At 42.3% G+C, this 19,551-nt stretch overlaps 3 protein-coding genes across 6 annotated transcripts in view; 1 reads left to right on the top strand and 2 right to left on the bottom strand.

Moving 5' to 3' along the window:
- Positions 1 to 19,551, bottom strand: part of dennd6a (DENN/MADD domain containing 6A) — a 252,356-nt gene that overhangs the window by 123,666 nt on the left and 109,139 nt on the right. The gene's annotated exons all lie outside the window — the stretch shown is intronic.
- LOC311048719 (uncharacterized protein) lies at positions 1,440 to 6,376 on the bottom strand. Its single transcript, XM_084061989.1, has 4 exons — positions 6,161 to 6,376; positions 4,067 to 4,551; positions 2,738 to 2,811; positions 1,440 to 2,649 (listed from the first exon to the last, which is right to left on the bottom strand). The coding sequence occupies exons 1-4, from the start codon at positions 6,336 to 6,338 to the stop codon at positions 1,683 to 1,685; spliced, it is 1,704 nt and encodes a 567-aa protein (XP_083918115.1). The 5' UTR covers positions 6,339 to 6,376; the 3' UTR covers positions 1,440 to 1,682.
- Positions 9,602 to 18,924, top strand: phf13 (PHD finger protein 13). Of its 4 annotated transcripts, none has more exons than XR_014601230.1 (6): positions 9,602 to 10,020; positions 11,034 to 11,135; positions 12,829 to 13,011; positions 14,210 to 14,639; positions 16,359 to 17,738; positions 17,790 to 18,924. XR_014601230.1 is itself a non-coding variant. In XM_084063573.1 (6 exons), the coding sequence occupies exons 2-6, from the start codon at positions 11,107 to 11,109 to the stop codon at positions 16,589 to 16,591; spliced, it is 969 nt and encodes a 322-aa protein (XP_083919699.1). In that variant the 5' UTR covers positions 9,602 to 10,020; positions 11,034 to 11,106; the 3' UTR covers positions 16,592 to 18,924. The 4 variants fall into 4 exon arrangements, 3 of the variants coding, with proteins under 3 accessions (XP_083919699.1, XP_083919698.1, XP_083919697.1); XM_084063573.1 differs by adding an exon at positions 12,176 to 12,269 and having other exon boundaries at positions 16,359 to 18,924; XM_084063572.1 differs by having other exon boundaries at positions 14,213 to 14,639; positions 16,359 to 18,924.

Genomic DNA, 19,551 nt, shown 5'->3' with positions numbered 1-19,551 from the left:
GAACCACTGGTTTAAATAATAATTATAAATATAAATAAGCGTAACAATTGGATTCAATCCTAAATAAGCAAGTACACTTTAGAAACAAGCCCAAAAAACCCGCTGAAACCACCAATTTTTACAAGCAACTTTACAGAAAAAGAAGCCCAAAGTCGCTTATAATAATGCGACATGGCAACACTGCAAAGAAGTCGTCCTGCTCAGTACCGCACACGCTGTGACCACAGCGACCACTACAGGCGAGGGGTGTATTTAGCACTCGTATAGTTGTACATTCCCAGTGGTGGACAGTAAGTATATTTTTTGAGTATCAGTACTTTAATTGAGTATTTGTATTTTGGGATACATCGGACTTTCTCTCCACTACATTTACGAGGCAAATATTGTACTTTTGACTCCACTGCATTTCTAGGAAGGCCTACATAATGAATTAACCACTTAAGCCCTATTTCAAATAATAGTGAAAATAGGACTTCGATCAAGTCGGTGCAACAAGTTGTGAGCGTGTAGATCTGCTATTTGTACTATTATTTATGTTTTAAAAAATTCTGGGAAATCTTCAAATTCTGGGGGGAAATTTCTCAATTTTAATAAAGCAATGCATTGATATTAAAAAGAAAACACTCTTTAAAAGCATGTACTTTTGAATACTTGAGTATTTTTAAAGGAAGTACTCCAGTCCAAGAGAAACTTTCACTTGCAGTTGAGTAATATTTGACCAGGAGTATGGCCTATGCTTTGACTCAAGTACTGGGGTTGAGTACTTTGTCCACCACTGGTTATTCCAACCAACCGTTTTAATTTCAAGGACCCCCGCCAGTTTGATTGATCCCCATTTCATATGATTTTTATCTCTGGGACCCATCTATACCATAAACTCATTGGTGTTCATTTAACTGAGACAAATGTACAAATGGAACCAAATGGACCTGTAAGGGTCCATACATGGCACGCTGAGATATGGTTGAGAACGAGTGAGTGTGGTACAGGACCCTTTGTAACAGAACTAGGGAAGGGCAAGTCGAAAACTCTGCAGACCTGCTCTGCCCGTTCAAAAATCTAATCAAACCTTTTATCATAACACACAAAGTGAGTGAAAATTATTTGATTTGTGGGTTTATTTAAAAACTTTCTTTCAACATCATTGGCTCAAAATTCACAATTATAAATACTGTGCATCATGAAAATGTATCTGTGAAAAGGCTCACTGGCAGTACGGTTGCTTTGGCTAGGGTCAGAATGTTATTTTTCTATAATTCTAACTATATATCTATGTATTTTTTAATCTTCTTATCTCTCTTCTACTCTTACCTGTACCCATCATGTTTCACGCTTACTGCTGTTGTTGTTGTTGTTATGACACTACAGCGATCAATAAAGGTCAGTCTGTCTAGTTTAGAGCACAATAGCACACACAATTCAAAATCTCATGTACAAGATAGAAAGGAAATCTTTATTAAATAATAATGACTTTTGTCCTCTGATACAACATGCACCTCACGGCATGGAAAACCTTACTGAAGTCAATCAAATACATTTATTAAAGTTCCACTCAAGTTGGCAATTGGAGAAAAAATAAAGATTTGTGTGAAGATTTAACGAATAAAACAAAAACAAGTAACCCCCTAATGGAGAACTACATAATAGTCCTAACAGACTCAAAACTCACTAACATTTTGACATCAGACAGAATTCAAACTTGGCAAGTAATGATGAAAAAAGAAATAGTCTAATTTTTCTTTCATCATCTTGAAAAGGGACTTGTTTCGGTAGATGCGCTGGACCAGGATGTCATCCTCTGCGTACACAACCAGATCACACCACTCAGTGCCTGTCACCATCATCTCCCCCTGCATCTGAAAGTAGTGGGCATGGGTCTTCTTCAACTCCAAGATGCCATACTGGAAGTCCAGGAACTTGCATTCCACAAAACTTCGTGCTTTGGGGCATTTGATATACACAAGGCCATATTTTGGGGTCTCGGTGGGGTCGTAGATCATCCCATCGGGGATCGCCGCCAGCCACGGAGCGTCTGGGTGGACAACCAAGCCACAGGGAGACCAGTTGACAAACATTTGTCTGCAGTATTCCCGGAGAGCTTCAGGCCTGAGTTCCTCATCTCTCTTGAACTCTGAAGACTCGCGAGTTCCTTTCTGTATCTTAGAAGCCAACTGTTTTGCATGACTCACTCCCCCTTTCAAATTGCAGACGTCCATGAAACGGCTAGTCAAACGAAACTTCCGCAGCTCATCCACTGTCCCCGTCAGTCCCCGAGTGGAAAGCTCCAAATTGTGTGCCCCATCCCAGGTGGTTTCCAGGGACTTCATGTGCTCTTGGCTCTTGTCACTGAGGACAGGAGGGGACAATGCTGGCCTCAGTTTGTGCGAAGCCAATGGAAGAGATGGTGGAGAGGGGCAATCATCATGAGGAGTGTAATCTCTGCTTGATGGCACAGGATGATGGTAGGATAGAGGGCAGCCTCTAGGGACTTTTCCAAAAGCACTGTCCACTAATGGCACATCATCCTTCAAACCCATTTTGGTTATAAGAGGTTTCTTGTCATCAGGGATGTCCTTGAAGGCTTCAACGAGCCTTGAAAAAAAGGTCTTGTCGTGAATCACTAGACTTTCAGAAGGTTTCATTGTGGTCCTGTAGGAAAGCAAAACATATTTCAATTTTTCCAATTACATAGCTAGCCACCATAACATGTCAAATGTTATTGGTTTTCCAGTCCTACCTTGGAAGCTGTAGGATGGTTTTCTGCACAGGTTTCCTTGCTTTTTTCTTTGTTCTTTGCTCCAACTTTCCACCCTATGAAGAAAAAACATTTTGAATACTTTAACAACATGTGTAGCACAGGTTGACTGTATAAATAAAACATCATATTGTACAGATCACTGGCCACTTTATAAGGTACACTTGTCCAACCGCTCTAAGTCTGTCAAGATAAGTACCGAAAATGAATGGAAATTTACATTCGATACATAGTGTCCAAGGGAAGCCTGAGGCACTGAGCATTCCACGCAGGCGTGCTTCCGTCCGTTGTATGAGAAATGAAGGCAAGAGAAGTGTTACTGAAGGGCTGAGCCATGTAGAATAGATTGCCTTAACTAGAACGGTGTGCTCCTCTTCAGAGCCCAGATCTCTGCCAATCTCCGCCAGGCCGGGTTGTCTACCCAGGGCCTGCATGGTCGATCTGCTGCAATTCAAACCAAGCATCAGAATGGGGAAAACAGGTGATTTAACTGACTTGAAGTGGCATGGTTGGTAATGCCAAACGGGCTGGTCTAAGTATTTCAGAAACTGCTGATATATGGGATTTTCACACACAACCATCTCTAGGTTTTATAGAGGATGCATCAGATTAGGCAACGTATTTTCAATCTTCTATTGTGCAATTTTGGTACGCCTGTGTGAACTGTAGCCTCAGTTTCCTGTTCTTAGCTGACAGAGTGGCAGCCAGTGTGGTCTTCTGCTGCTGTAGTCCATCTGTCTCAAGGTATAACATGTTGTGCATTCAGAGATGCTCTTCTGCATTCCTTGGTTGTAACAAGTAGTTATTTGAGTTACTGTTGCCTTTCTGACAGCTCGAACCAGTCAGGCCATTATCCTCTGACATCTGGCCACCAACAAGGCATTTTCGCCCATAGAACTGCTGCTCACTGGATATTTTCTCTTTTTTTGGACCATTCTCTGTAAACCCTAGAGCTGGTTGTATGTGAAAATACCAGTAGATCAGCCGTTTCTGAAATACTCAGACAAACCTGTTTGGCATCACCAGCCATGCCAGATTCAAAGTCAGTATCATGATGCTCAGTTTGAACTGCAGAGGATCGTCTTGACGTGCACCGTTTGTACATCTCAAACCTTGGTCTCTGCATGTTGATTTCCATACCATGGAAATGTGATTAAATGAAAATCAAAAAAACAATTGTATTGGCACTAATGTCAAGTATTCCGTAAGTCATAAACAGGCTAAATCAACAGCCAAAATTCAACAGAACTTGAACTTAAATTAACTTTAACGCAAATATATCAAACTAACAAGATTATACTACAAACGTACCTTTCTCTTCAAGCTCTGTCCACATTCCTTACACTGCGAACATTTCTTTCTTGTTTGGTTTTCATTTGCTGTGGGGGGCTGTGGGTGATCAACAGTGTTTTCTGCAAAGTCACTATCATCATCACACGCCATGCCAACATCTGAGACTGTGGATATGGACCCATCATCTTTACACTCCACCTTTAGAACATCACCATCCTCCACCTTTGGTGGATGTATGAGGGAGGTTGTGGCAGCTTCATCCTCAACCTTTGGTATGACGGAGGGTGTGGCAGAGTCATCCTCAACCTTCGGTGGCTGTATGAAGGTTGCACCAGTGTCACCTTCAACCTTTAGTATGATAGGGGTCGTGGCGTCTCTATCATGGCTGATCTCATGTGTTTCCGGTTCCTCTTTTACATGTCGGTGCCAAATCTCTGGTTGCACCTGACCCACACTGGCACACTCCTCAAGGGTGGGTATGGTTGATGCCGTCGAACCTTGGTCTATTGTTGAACACAGAAGTATTATACAGAAGTCAGAGTCCAGATTTAGGCTTTGCCTCACAATGTTATCATCATAATGTAATTATGATAAGCATAGCTGATGCTGTTCCTCCACAGGTCTTTAAAATGTATATTATAATTTTTTGTCAACTATCACTAATCTAGTGAATGATAGAGAGGGAGGTCGAGAGAGATGGAGCCTTATTTGACCCACAATCCGACAAACTGATCAACTGGACGTTGAAGTGAAATGAAATAAAACATTATTTTGACATTTCAATATTGATCTGTGACCATTAGTCTCTCTCAAAACTAAAGAGACAAGACAGTAACAACACCCGCACTCCTTTTCAATAGGGTAATATGATGTGCCTGTTGTGCCATGTCTGACAGCTGAGCTGGTTAGCTAATACAGTGGTTCTCAAAGTGGGGTCCGGGGATCCCCAGATAAATTATGGATAGTTAATAACCAAATAGACCATTATGGGTCTGTAACTGTGTGTACAAATGGAACCAAATGGACCTGTAAGTCCAATTGTACATTCTCAGAGTTAAATGAGCACTGGTTTTACAGTGTAGATTTGGGTAACAGAGATAAAAAATGACACCAAATGGGGGTCCATGGCCTATTCCATATACAAATGAGGGGGTACATGAAATTAAAATGGTTGAGAAACACTGCATCTCTTTTCAAATGGGGGTCCATGGACTAATAAGTATCAATTTGGGGGTCCTTGACATGAAAAAGGTTGAGAACCAGTGAGCTACTGATCTCGGGATCCATATGGGAACAGCATGGCTCTGGATCTCACACTTTTATGTCGCCAGCCGTGACGTCAGTATACTATGACGTGTTGACTCCAAATGTGAGTTTCAGCCCCTTGACTTCCCTCTATTCTATCCACTATCAAATTAGTCAAATGTATACATTTGAAGCAGAAATATGTATGTGCCATATATGCATATAAGTGGGTTACTTTGGCATTTATAGGGAGATTGGAGTGTGTCTGTCTGTGACACTCCAATCCTGTAGGAATTTGCCTTGAGGAGAATGAGAACTCCTGAGTTCTGACCAATGTTGCCAAGTTTTGAGAGAGTAACAAGAAACCAGGTCTATGAAAACAAGCCCAAAAGAAGCGAGCCATTCGCCCTTTAAACATAATACATTGGCTATTTGAAAATAGCATATCTAAAAGTAGTGCAGATCGCTATTTTCCCCAAAATCTTAAACAATTTGACATTTTAACAACACAAATCTTGTATGGGGTCTGCCTGGCACAAAATATGTTTAGATGGGGGCTCCGTGGCCTAATACAAATTAATTTGGGGGTCCTTGACATGAAAATGTTTGAGAACCACTGATTTAAACTACATTTAGGAAACAAGCCCAAACAAGCAACTACACTTTAGAAACAAACCCCCAAAAATCACCAAATGTAACTTTACAGAGAAGAAGCCCTAACTGGCTTATAACAAGCAGACATGGCAACAGTAGCCTGCCTCTTGCAGAACCACACCGTGATTAGCAACAACCGTAGTACCACGGAGGTTTAGGGTTAGTTTTTAGGGTACAGGTACAAACCATAAAGTTATAATACATGGTACAAACCTACGCGACACAGTCTGATCTCGGGATTCAACACAGCGTTCAGCGTCTCCTTCAAACGTGTGTTTTCTACGCAGTACTCTTCGACAATGTGTTCAAATTGTGCAAACAGCTCTATTGAAGTCGCTGTCATTCGTTCTGTAAAAAGGCTCTTAAACGTTTGCAGTTTGGTGCTCTGCATTTTGAATGAGTTTACAGGATTCTTCTCTTCCTGCGTAAAGCGCGCGGCCTGTGGAATGAAACCTGCGTAAACATCACGTGGGTAGACTTCTTCTTCTTCATGTGTTTCCGGCAGACTGGATGCTTTCCGGCACATTGCTGCTCCCCACAGGTCTGGAGTATCAACGCGTTTTGTAACTATATTATAGAACAGGGGTCTTCAACGTTTTCAGGCCAAGGACCCCCTAGCTGAGAGAGAGATGAAGCAGGGACCCCTCTATATTGTATAAAATTGTGTTTCAGATTAAACCTTTTTTGTTTACTTGGTCTGCTCTTTTTCCCCTCTACACCTAGGCTATACCTCTTTGCCAAAAATAGCCTATATAATCATATATATCACATAAAGATTTGGCGGACCCCCTGTAGTAACTCTGAGGACCCCCTAGGGGTCCCGGACCTCCTGCTGAAGACCCCTGTTATAGAAATCACAAAGAGTCACAGAACGCGTTAATACCCTATGGTTAATACTCTGTGACTCTATTTCTGAGTCACAAAACACGTTACAAATATTATTTGTAGGCCTGTAGCCGCAATGAACTCAAGCACTGCTTTCACTTATCCTCCTTCAAAACCGCCATAAAAGAGCACCTGTCTGCAATTTGTACCTAGTCCTAGAAAAGTCTAAGCTTAACACCAGAAATGACCCCCCACCCCCCAACTGTTTACTGTACATATACATTTATTGCTACTATAGTGTTGATGATGTCTAGTATATTACTGTGTCTTGATTAATTGAATACACAGGACCACAATGGAAACAAGCCCTTATAGGGCTGTATGTCATGTGTTATCCTTTTAGCGTCATTGTATTTAATCGTATACCACTATACTATTTGCAAACTGTTAATAAAGTATTCAATCAATCACTGTCCTTGGCTGGTTTACAGTGGGATTCAGGAGGCCCTTGGGTGTTACAATACTTCTGTGGGCTCACTTGACACTGCTGCATAGTGCATACATCCTCTTTCTTTCTTCCGTGTACCAGCTGCACTCCAGGACATCACAGTTTGTTCTTTCTTACATGTGTCACAGAGTCCATCTGGAGGCTTCCCCATTTTTGCCCAGTCCCATGCCAGTCCACAGTGCCCCAGTCTAGTCAAGTCAGAGTCACTGCATGCCTCTGCCCCAGGAAGCACTGCCCTTTCCTGACACTGCTCTGAATGTTAAAGTAGTGCTTTCCCTTCTTTTCCCTTTCTCACTGCTCCTACCAGCCCGCTATGTTATCCTTTTGCACTTATATGCTCCTATGGATGGTCATGTTCCTTTCCACCACATGAGCCTTCTCAATTCTATACAGGTGGACCAACAGCTCCACCACCAGGTCTGACCATGACCAGGCTCCCAACTTTCCTTCCCTCAGGGTCATCGTAAGCACAGACGGAGAGTCTGAGCATACTGTATAACTACCTGCCCTGGCTTCACCTCCTCCACCCACTGCAGTGCCCCTCCTGATTCGGATGCTATCAATGCATTGAATGGGACATTACCATCATCAGTTCTGTTGTGAAGACAGACACCCCCTCAGACAGCCGCTTGCACACTGACACGCCCAACTCTGGTGTTGTATAGATAGACGAATCCACAGAGCGCTCCCCTGGCACCGCACAATCATAACTTCGTGTTAGAATGCAGCATTCTGACACTCCACAGCACTCTGTGGATTCATCTATAGGCAAAACCTGAATTAGGGTCTTGGGCCCATCTATCTATATGTGAAGGTGGTGTTCCATGGTTGCTTTTCAGCTTATCTGCTACCATGTATGTCACTATAAGAAGCCAGTGTTTGTTACATGTCGGTACCACTGACCAGTGTACTATAGGGGCCACCCTCACCTCTTCCAACTTCTCCATCTCCTTATTCATCATCTTAAAGATGAAACACTCTTTCTTTGCTTCATCCCCTCCCCACTCCCCCAGGTGTTTACTAATGTATTGCATAGCCAACTTTGACCTCCGTTTTGACTCTCCAGAGGAGTCTCCCAGTCCCATTTCGACTTGCAAAGCTGGAATCGGGGTTGTACGGAGGGCTCCACCACACACTTAATGCTTTTGCTTGCACTACATCTAGTTTCTTTAAATTAGTCTTGGCTGCGGTTTCATAGCAAACAAACAAACAACTGTGAAGAATAGTTTGCATTGTGATTGTGATAATTACTTTTCACACATAAAGCCATATGAAAATAATAATAATGCCAAAAGGTTATGAAAATGTTAGCCCAGTGGTTCTGGTGGTGGTTTCATGTCAAGAAACCCCAAATTGATGTAGCCTATTTGGCCGGGACCTCATGTGAAAAAAATGTTGTGCCATAGCCCATAAGAAAAGATTTGTGTTATATTAAGATTCCAAATAAAATAAAATAAAACACATTAAGATTAGTCAAACATTTTCCAAAATAGCAGCACTAAAAATTCACAACACGTAAACTGATTTTGATGCTATATTAAGTAATTTAGCTGGGGACCCTTGGAATCCCCGCCTCAAGGACCCCTTGGGGTCCCCGGACCGGACCCCACTTTGAGAACCTCTGTGTTAGCCAAGTGGTGGTTCTTAACCTTTTCAGGCCGTGACCCCCCAAAATAATCATATTTGAACTGGAGACCCCCCACCCTGATATGCACTTGGAATGTAGGAGTTGAGGCATTCTATTTAGCTTGACTGGTTCCACAGATAAATATTGTTAAAAAAAATATCTTTTGCCTCTTTCTTATATTATTTGACAATTTGGCCAATGTTTGACCAGTTTTTAGTTTGTTGATTAGTTTTGATGCAGTAATGGTCTCCCCCCCCCCTTTTTCAGGTATTAAAAATGTCTTAAAAGTCCTTAAATTGTCACTTCACTGTCATCTGGGGACCCCCCACCAGAAAAAAAATCATGTGGGGGGTCCCGAGCCACAGGTTGAGAACCACTGTGTTAGCCTACCACGAGGAAGGAAGATGAGAAGACCGCATATACCGTAATAAACACGTTATATAGAAGACTTGGCAAGTTGCATGAAGCAAATCAACAAGTCAATATTTCCGTAAAAAAAACGTCGGATGTATTCTAGCAATTTTTGTTACATGTTTTGAAAATGTTTGCCCAGCCCCCTTCCCCCCTATCTGGCTGCCCTTTAATGTTAGTGCGCATGCGCCGTACGCCTTGGCACGGTGTGTGTGTGTCGTTTCCCTTGAGTGACAGGCAGCTGTGTGTCAGAGTGTTGTCGCTGTCGTCAGTCATCCAGCTAGACCCAACGGACCAGGTAGCAACAGACACAAATAGATAGAGCACTGACTCTAGTAGTAGATAGATAACGCAGGCTGCGTGCGGGTTGCTGGAGATTTTTTTTTGCAAGAACACACTACCAGCTCCTCTAGGATCAAACATAAGTCACATTATTATTATGTGTGCTTCTGGAGACACACTGAGGACTGTTGCTTCTTCTAACACTTATAGCTAGCTAATAGCTGAGCTACCCAACGTTACTTAGCAAACTAGCTAGACATTTAGCTAGTTAGTGTTAACAGCCACACGTCGATTCTTCTTGTTTTCTTTTGTCGACTGACAACGTTTTTAAAGTCCCTTTATAAGGGCTTATCAGGTACTTTTTTTTGTAACATAATGGACGACATAACGCCATCGACATCACATACATTTGAATCGGAGGTAAGTCATTGTTATTACACAACTATACCTTTCTCTCACTGTGCAGACTAGCTAACTGATGCTGTTATAATAACCATTATGTCAACAAAACATGAACCAGCATTATGCTGGTTCATGTTTTGTTGACATAATGGTTATTATACGTGGCTGATTGTGAACTATAACGTCGTTATAGTTCATTAGTTGACTTTTAACTGACGAGAAGAGTCTGTTTACTGTACTGCTGCTAATGCTAATGCTCGGTAAAGCTAGCTTCGTTTAAAAGGCAACAATCCACCCTCGTCGTATGGCTAACAAGCTAACTGCTGGCCATGTTTAAATGTCACATCGACGGCGTTTGGTTTACTAAGCATTGTTGTTGGTGTTTGGGTGGGTGCTCTGATTTGGTACAGTCATCATAAAACATCCAGAAATGGTTTGTTTGTTGAACTTAACCAGTGTTTAGCCAGCTAGTTGCATCAACAGATTAGCTCTGGTTGGTACAGTAGGAGTAGCTTTGGATCAAGACTAGATCGATGTTGACATAAAATGTCAAAATCGATAAAATACATCTATGATAGTCTTGATCCAAGGCTAGACAAGCACAGTACATTATGCATGAGTTATATACATATATATATATATATATATATATATATGTCCTTCCTCTTGGGAAAGACAACAACCTACACGGGTTCTTCATCGCTTGTCTCCTTTCAGCCAAATGTCTATTTGTTGGATGGGGGGAGGGGGTTGATTCTCAAGCGATTCCTAATTCTGTATTCATAAATTAATTCTCATCATCTTTCGTTTTTTAAACGGTTCCGGGTTTGGGGGCTTGAATTAATTATGGTCAACCGAAGCTAATGTTATCTTACTTTTACATTTTAGTGCCCCTTGTGCTGAACAGCTGGCAAAGGCTGTTGTCTCAGAGGGGGATTTTGATCATTTATTTATTGTTACACCAAGTCGTATTGTGTATTTTTTCTTCAGTGCGTTGAAATATATGTGCTTTGTTGTGATCATTGTTGCAGGGATTTAGTCCTCCATACAGGAGAAGGAGGACAGTAGAAGATTTTAACAAGTTCTGCACCTTTGTCCTGGCCTATGCTGGCTACATCCCTTATCCTCAAGAGGTGAGTGAATGTTGATGGAAAACTGCACCAATCTTGATCATGTCTGTAAGCAGCGATTGGTTCATTTACTCCTACTGTATACTCACATGTAATATATATATATATATATATATATATATATATATATATATATATATATATATATATATATATATATATATATATTAAAAACAGTGGGAAATGTGCACATGGCTTGTAATAACATCACACTAAATGTCCAATGAATCAAATAGTGAATAAAGTAATGAGCGCAATGGAAACAAAAATAAATATGTAGAAATTAAGTCAAATTAAAGTGTGATAGATGATATCAACAGACAAAAACTAAAGGCCAGTCCACAGCAATGCAACTCCTTGTAACAAAACCGTTTTAAGGCCAGTCCACACCAATGCAACTCCTCGCAACTTCCATTCGGGATAATGGTTGCAAGGAGTTGCATTTTGCAAGGAGTTGCATCGTGAAGTCTGCATTTCAAATTGTTGACTGCAGAGATGTCTGTTATTTGGCCATGTGAATGTACAGTAACTGTTCTAATCAAGACCCTCCATATCTACAGGTGCAGTGTCATAGTTGTTTTGCTGTGTTTAAACTAATCATTTCTTTTTTTTTTGCCATTCTTTTGTACCTTCAGTGAATTGTTCTGACTCTGCAAAGTGGGCTTACTGCTGCTGTAATCATTGCAATATCTGTGGATTGAACGTGGTCAGACTTTTGTGAACACATAAGATAGATAGGCAAACACTGAGGTTATCTGGAAAAACAGGTTATTTTAAGCCTGTGTGCTCTGTCCAGTTCCACAATGTATCTTTTGGGGTCCTCTGACGTTCTAGTCCCCTTATATCTACTGACATTTTTCTTTTTTACACAGACTTTAGTGATAATCCACAAGATGGTCAACATACTGTACATGGGCATTGATAGGTTACATCTTTGCACACATGCTGATGACCATGTAATTGGTTGTGGGGTGTAACACTGAGCACTGCATGGCCTCCAGTCTGGTGTGTTGTGATGTCATGATGGTCTGTTTAATCCACAGAGCTTGGGCAGCCTGCTTCCCCTTCGCTAGCCCACAGGCTGCTGTGTGTCCCTCCTGGAGGGACTTTCCCCCTAACCCAGCCCTCTTTTCTAGGGTAAGAGGGCCTAGCCCCACTCTCTCTTCATCACTGCACTTGTCCCTGTTCCATTTGGGCCCTCAAGTACCTTCCTGCTTTACTATGATAATCACTCTAGAGCAGGTTTACGTGAGCCCTGATATGAGACAAGTAAGTGAGCAATGAGTTGGTAGGGGGCGGAAAATGGAGTAAGACCCTTACCTGTGCGCTCTGAACAACACATTCCAGTGCCACTATCAGCCTTTGGCCTGGAGCCTTCATGCAGCCCTCACCCTTATCAGTCAGAGGTTTACATCATGTGCTGTGAGTCTCTGCTAGTCGTCTGTATGTGTGTGTGTGGTTTAGGTTCTCTTACCTCACATGCCCACAGAACTAGCATATGATTTCATAAGTCAGTGCAGTGTAACCTAAATTATTAGATAATAAGGGAGTTAGGGGCTTATTGTCACTGTTTATTTGACAGGGTTTTAAAGTGAACTAGAATTCTTACAGGTATTTTGGCTGGAGAGACCTGTTGATCAACACCATTTCAATTCCACATAGACAGAGTGTCTAATATGCACTTGTGTATCTCCAGGACTCTCCACTTCGGAGCAGCTCGAGTCCCCCCAACAGCACAGGCAGCACAGCAGACAGTGATGGCTGGACTCCAGGACCACCACCCCCCTCCTGCTCCCCACGGCCCCCTAAAGCCCCCCAGGACAGGAGCAGGAAACGTCCACTGCCAGGAGCCATGTTATCGGGGCACACTAAAAAAGATGTGAGTTGATATGTCTGGTCTTTAAGCCATTTTGTCTGGATTAGATCAAACGGTTATGTCTTTGTCTGCTGCAGGTGGCACTGTGAAGGCCAGGGTCCTGTTTTGGTAACCTTAGCATTCACAGTGCTTACAACTTATCCGACAACCGCACAAATGTATTTTCGTGCCCGAGCTTCAAATAAATTCTGAGACCCGAAACAACCCTAATTAAAACCAGTCTACTATGCCAGTTGGACAAAAAAAAAATCGTCTCACATGTCACCCAAAAGCAATCAAACAAACTTCCAAAACACTTTTGAGTTGAACTACATCTGATTTGCAACAGTTGGCTACATTGATGCAAGCTTTCTGATGTCTACACATTTATCTCAAACATCTGTAGACTCACAAGTCAGTGTTTAAACACTTGGCTCAACCAGAGAAATTCCCCAGATGTATCGGTTGGCGAAGATCTCTGATCGTCTGGCAATTCAGGACTGTCTATTCTGTACTAATGTCCTTTACCATGACACAACTCTCTCTGTCTGTCTGAGTAAACATGTTGAACATTAACATTTAGGTTTTAGTGCATGATGATCCGCTTTTTGCCATAATTTCACCAGATGAGGCTAGGCTACTCAATGCATGCGAGATTTCAGTAGACTTTATGGGACGTAGCCTAATTATGCACAAACTAGTATGTATAAAGACCATCCTATGCACACAAAAACATACATGGGCAGGCACACATTCCACCACCATTACAGAGTGGATGGGACATTGGACAGCGATGCGAGAGTCTGGTCTAGCCAACACCAACTCGGGACTCCTGAATCGCCGCCCTCCACACCCTCCTGTCTAGCATCAGGACCTTGAGCTCTGCAGTGTTGAGACACGGGACAGAGTCAATCTCTGAGGGCACAGGAATGGGTGGGGGAGGGTCAGTTTCTCTAGGATAGGGCAGATTGGGGGCAATGGCCTACTGTTGTCTACGAAAGAACATGAATAATGATGCATGGTGCTTTAGGTTTCTGCGTAAAATAAATAATGTCCTGTTAATGGTCTCAGCTGAGCGCCATATCATTACCCTCTCATCTAGGCATATTTAGCTCTGTGATTCTTCTGAGATACTTGTTAGACAGCACCGCTAGGTTTTTGAATTGTATTAAAAAGTGAGACAAATAAAAAGCTAACGACTCATTGCATTCCTTTTCCTCAGCAGCACAGTCATGCCATCGGCGGCCTCCACTCGGACGAACGCAGGAAAGCCGAAAAACTGAAGAAGAAGAAGCGGAGGAAGGAGCGGGAAAACGAGGCATGTGGTGCACTGCAGGCGTGCTCGCCAGTCACAGAGCTGCATCATCCACTCTCTGTCGGCAGCCGACCAATCAAAGAAGAGCCTGACGATGACATCATCATTCCCCTCCCACCCACGCCTCCTCATCGCCTGCCTAGCCCCGCCCACTGCAAGGAGGAGCCAACGGACGAGCTGCCACGCTACGACAGCCGGGACCTAGAGGAAGGGGCTGTGAAGGTGGAGAAGGTGGAAGGATTCTCGGGGAACCGGCTGGTGTACCGCCAGGGCAAACAGGTGGTGTTCCGGGACGAAGACGGATCCGGAGAGGACGAGGACATTATGGTAGACTCAGGTAAGATCCCAGTGACAGTTTAATCTTAATATAATATTGTAAAAGTACAGGGTAGTCTCGCGTAGAATGCAGTGGGGGTGGATTTGTTACTGGTGGGTTTCTCCGATGTCCATTCATTGAATTTAGATTACCCCAGACATCGGTAAGATCTCTTGATCGTCTGGATATGTGAGACTAAGTACAGCGCGCCTTGTGGCTCAGCCTGTTAGCGTTAGCACACTGAAGATAGGCTCCCTGTGAGTTCAAATCCTACTCCCATCATATCTCAACAAAATGTATAGTGTGTGGATGGGGTAGAAGGTAGGTTACATAGATGGATGGATATTAGCACAAATAGCCTGGCCAAAATAACGGTCAACATGGACATCTCGTGGTTGTGGTATCGATCAGTTGGGTCATAAATGACCGGGTTGTCATTGTCACTTGTCAGAACAGTCAGGAGGATCATATGTGACATTGAAGTCTCCAAAAGTGTAACTATTTTCAGCTTGAAGTGCTCGGGGGGGGCTCCGCCACAAAATGTCTGGATGCTGAGAGCGCTGAAGTGCGAGGCATGGCGCTGGGAATAGGAACACTCCAGCACGTCTTCACCTTAGAAATGCATGGCAGACAGGCTCTGGCAGCTAAAAAAAACGCATCCTGTCGACACAGCCCCTTATAATATGACTGACTGCCCCATAATATAATACTACATTTGTGTATTACATTAAATTGATTTGTTGCTTAGATGTATTCTTTTGGTGTTTATGATCATTTGAAGTTTTAAAACTATGTTTAAGGACACAGCTTGTTCATTCAGGGCAGCATCTAGGCTAGGCTGTGGTCGCTAATTAATCATTGCCTCTTACAAATGTTGCCTCTTATCAAACTTAATTAGTTGAATGGTGAAGTGTTGGACACATAATGAGCAGTGATGTCTCTGTCTGGGCAGAGTAAGCAAACCCTTGAGGGCCAGGCTATTACTTGCTTATATTTTATAGTATAGTAAATACAACAAGTACACAGCTTTAGTGTTTCAATCCTTCATCCTTCCGTTAAATTAAATGGCTTTGATATTGCTTGCAGCCAACAGTTCAGGGCTCAAGATGATGACACAACTCAATCCCTATAACAACAATCTATACCGCTCGCACCTAGCTCCACGGAAATCCCAAGATAATTTATTGGTCTGTAGACAGTTTTATATGCGTTGACCTGTTGTGTGCAGCATATGTTACCATGGCAATTTACCCCGGTAAGAATTGACACCTGAAGTTACCTCGCTAACTCCCAAATCTATTTTCATAATACAGGCCCATGGTAGACCAGGAAATGTCAGCAAGTTTCTTGCTGACATTTCCGTGGAAATTCTGTACAGTACACAAGCAACTGTTTCAACTACGTGACATTTGTTAACAATGTGTGGTGTGCATGACAAAGTGTAGCGTGGTCGATAACCAAAACCAAATGAAAACTGCAAAAATGAGCCTACATAACTATAGGTGTGAAAGCGCCCTCAGTTATGGATGTAACAAACAATCAATTGAAAGAAAATCTGTCAATTTGAAGTAATAAAAAAATGGGAAAAATGTCTAATGTGCTTGCAACAAAATGTGAATGCTTGTCTTTGTTCCACGTGATTCTAAAATGAAAAGTGATGTGTTTGACTGCTGGGGAACATAGATTAAAAATAATTATGAGTTCCAGTCCTAATCTCTGTCTGCCGTCTCTCCCCCTCAGACGACGACTCGTGGGACCTGGTGACGTGTTTCTGCATGAAGCCTTTCGCGGGCCGCGCCATGATCGAGTGCGACAAGTGTCACACCTGGATCCACCTGTCGTGTGCCAAGATCCGCAAGAGCCACGTCCCGGAGACGTACGTGTGCGAGAGCTGCAGAGAGCTGCACGGACCCCCAGACGCCCGGCGCTCACACCGATCACGCATTGGCCCTCGCAAGCATCTGCTAGACTGACCCCTGGCCCTGAACCCTGAACACTGACCCCCTCTTCCACTCTGCTTTCTCCCCCACCTGTTGGACACGACTTCCCCCCCTAACACATCCCTTTGTGCCCTGCAGCCTCCACGGCTGTGCCCTGGACCATTGTGATAGCCAGGGACTTTTTCTATAAACACTTTATTGGACCTATCCCCATGTCCCTTGTTTGCAACCAATTTGAGTGCTATTTCTAATTTATATGTCGTCACTCAACCCTCTGTTTATGTAATGACAAATTTATACTACAACGATTGCATATTTTCAACCGGAAAAGGGTGTTGATGTGACACGTTCACGCCCTTTCCAGTTGAAAATAAACTTTTCTTAATTATAGTATAAAATTAGCTATTCGATATGCAGACGTTTTGTTTCGGCTTCCCTTCAGACTCTGCGTCAGGCAATCACTGAATGGATGGCTAGCTCCAGGTGGCGTTAGCACAGCTGCTCAGTCCCCGCCGGGGCCCAAGTATCTCCTTTGAACACTGGAAACATTTTAACTGCCAGAGACAGTCCTCTGACAACTGCCAGCCCACTACAGTGCATGCTGGTGTTCGTCGACAAGGCGTTTTTTTTTATTATTATGACATTTTTATCCTGAGCATGTGTCTTTGTAAGCTGGATTTTTATTTTCATTTTACACGTTCTCTTTAAAATGTTATCTCATTCACAACCAAGTTACAGTAACCTCTGTCTTCGGTGCTTCTGACGGTGCTCTAGTGTTAAGCCCATAGAACAAAAGCATATAAAAGAGACTATCCTTTAACCTGATTCATATACATTGTTCTGTTTTGTTATCTAGGACATTGGAACACAATATCACTGTAGCTGTAAATCAATACAATACTGTATTGAGTGCTTTTATTTCACTACAGTAGGGGTCTTCCTGCCGCTGCCACTCCCTTTGAATTAAGTTGCCGTTCACTCAGCAGCAAAACTGCCCTTATTGTATTTGCAATGGATTCCTTTTGTGAAAATCAACGGTTTCACAATCAAGAAGCTGGTTATTCCACAATAGAAAAGAGGTCAGATTCAGACCAGTTTGTTTTTAAATGGTTCTCAGAAAGGGCCATTTTCAGGACTCCGGTCCAATTTTTCCTGGAACTTGTCACAAGGCGTTGCATTGGTATAAAAAAAGTTCTATCCAACAACAGTATCAATTACTGTTGTTGGATAGAACTTTTTTCTGCAAACCAGGAATCACAATTGTCTCAATCTGTTTCATGTTCAAGCCAATGTTTGTTTTAAAAGACAGATCTGTCGTTGTAGTGGAAAATGTAACTGTTTGGACATCCTGTTTAAGCACCAAATTCAAATTCTATTCAAAAGGTTGTTGCATTCAGTAACCTGGAATAGTGTTATTGAACATATTCTGAACTGGACTGGGTTAAACTATGTGTGTGTGTGTGTGTGTGTGTGTATAATTTGGCAATGCATGTGCTGCTATGAATTGTCCACCCTTCCCTGGACTATGGTTTCTCAGTGTCAAAATGGACGTTCGAGGCAAGGACAGAGACAAAGTAGCAGGCTCAAAATGATATTGCTAGTCTCTGTATTACAGTATCAGAAGAACAGATCTAGCCTATCTAATCATTTTGTTAAACTTTTCACATGTAAGCATTCACTCATTTTCAGTGGGTTCATTTAAAATTGTCATGTTTCAGGGCACCTTTTTTCTTAAACGTGTTGAAATGTGGAGTAAAGATTTTAAGCTTCCTGTTATTCATGTTCCGCCTGCTGTTAAGCCTGTTTGTGTAGGCTACACGTTGTTCTGGGTTTATTTTTTTTCTTGTTGATATAAAAGCCATAGATCACATATGAAAGTGACACACCACCACCAGATGCTTGTCTGGGATGGGATTTTTCCAAGGCAGGATCAATGACTTGACCTGGCAATCACTATTTGCTAATACACAAATTACCCTCAAATTTGTTTTATTATAAAGCTGATATCAGCACTGCTGTATTTCGAAATGTCTGTTCATACCAAGCCATCTTGAGGTAGAAAAGGTGCGTCTTGTGATTTTGTTGCTTGATGAGGCATTTCAAGACGTCTCAATACACTTGTAGAAGACGATGACTGAAGTTACAGTAGGTTTTGATGTCTGAAAATGTCTTCAACACAAACTCAATTTGAGGCATGTGTCAAGCTATTTTGAGGCATTAATGTAACATTTGAATACAAGATGGTATCTACATTCTGATCCTGGGTTGTCCTATCCCCTTATTGAGAAAGCGTTGTCTGTACTGTGGTGCAAACTGTTTCTGTGAAACTATTGTAAACTAATGTAAATAAAGAGCTACAATTTTAACCCATTTCTCTTTGGGTATTTTCTTCTAAGCGTCGAAGTTCATCCCGTTTTAGAATGCCATTCAAATGAAACACTACATCTTACCGATTGGCTCATGTTTATTGTCCTATCTTTACCCGATGGGGGAGAGAGATCACAGGCTCCTTAACTGTTGCTTACAGCTCATTTTTATTGTCATCTTTACAGGACGGGAGAGGGAGATCACAGGCTCCTTCAGTGTTACTTACATCATAGTTGGCTGAACTTGGCTCAGTGCAGGAATGTAACAATAGGTAACAGTTGGTTTACTTTTCTCATAGTGCCACCAGGACAGGGTTAACCAAAGGACTACAGTCAATGGTCAAAACTAGAGCTAACCACTGTAGACAAATCCCACAAACTGGATCAGTTCAGGCGGACTGCTGAATAGAGTGGAGGTTGGAAAGACAGTGGTCAGGTGGCCACAAGTACCAAGGAAGAGGGCTTCGCAAAAATCAACACTAGCTCTCACAACTAAAACAAAGCCTGGGAGTTTCAATCCAGGACTTCATAACCAATATAACAGATAGCAATAAAAAAAAAGAAAAGTGCAAAAAGGGTATATTTCACATCAATTAAAATCCCAATATTAGCCCACATCTGCCATTA

This window comes from Gymnoscopelus microlampas, assembly GCF_963454915.1.
Source record: "Gymnoscopelus microlampas genome assembly, chromosome: 7".
NCBI classification, from domain to species: Eukaryota; Metazoa; Chordata; class Actinopteri; order Myctophiformes; family Myctophidae; genus Gymnoscopelus; species Gymnoscopelus microlampas.
This window is presented reverse-complemented; position numbering and strand designations above follow the sequence as displayed.

Bases quoted from the DNA above. Each gene is read 5' to 3' on its own strand.
- phf13 (XM_084063571.1), top strand. From the start codon at position 9,976: ATGGACGACATAACGCCATCGACATCACATACATTTGAATCGGAG. The intron at 11,136-12,828 runs GTGAGTGAATGT...GTGTATCTCCAG, and splicing joins ACATCCCTTATCCTCAAGAG to GACTCTCCACTTCGGAGCAG. The intron at 14,640-16,358 runs GTAAGATCCCAG...TCTCCCCCTCAG, and splicing joins GGACATTATGGTAGACTCAG to ACGACGACTCGTGGGACCTG.
- LOC311048719 (XM_084061989.1), bottom strand. From the start codon at position 6,338: ATGCAGAGCACCAAACTGCAAACGTTTAAGAGCCTTTTTACAGAACGA. The intron at 4,552-6,160 runs GTTTGTACCATG...GTTCAACAATAG, and splicing joins GATCAGACTGTGTCGCGTAG to ACCAAGGTTCGACGGCATCA. The intron at 2,650-2,737 runs GTAGGACTGGAA...GCTTTCCTACAG, and splicing joins ACCATCCTACAGCTTCCAAG to GACCACAATGAAACCTTCTG.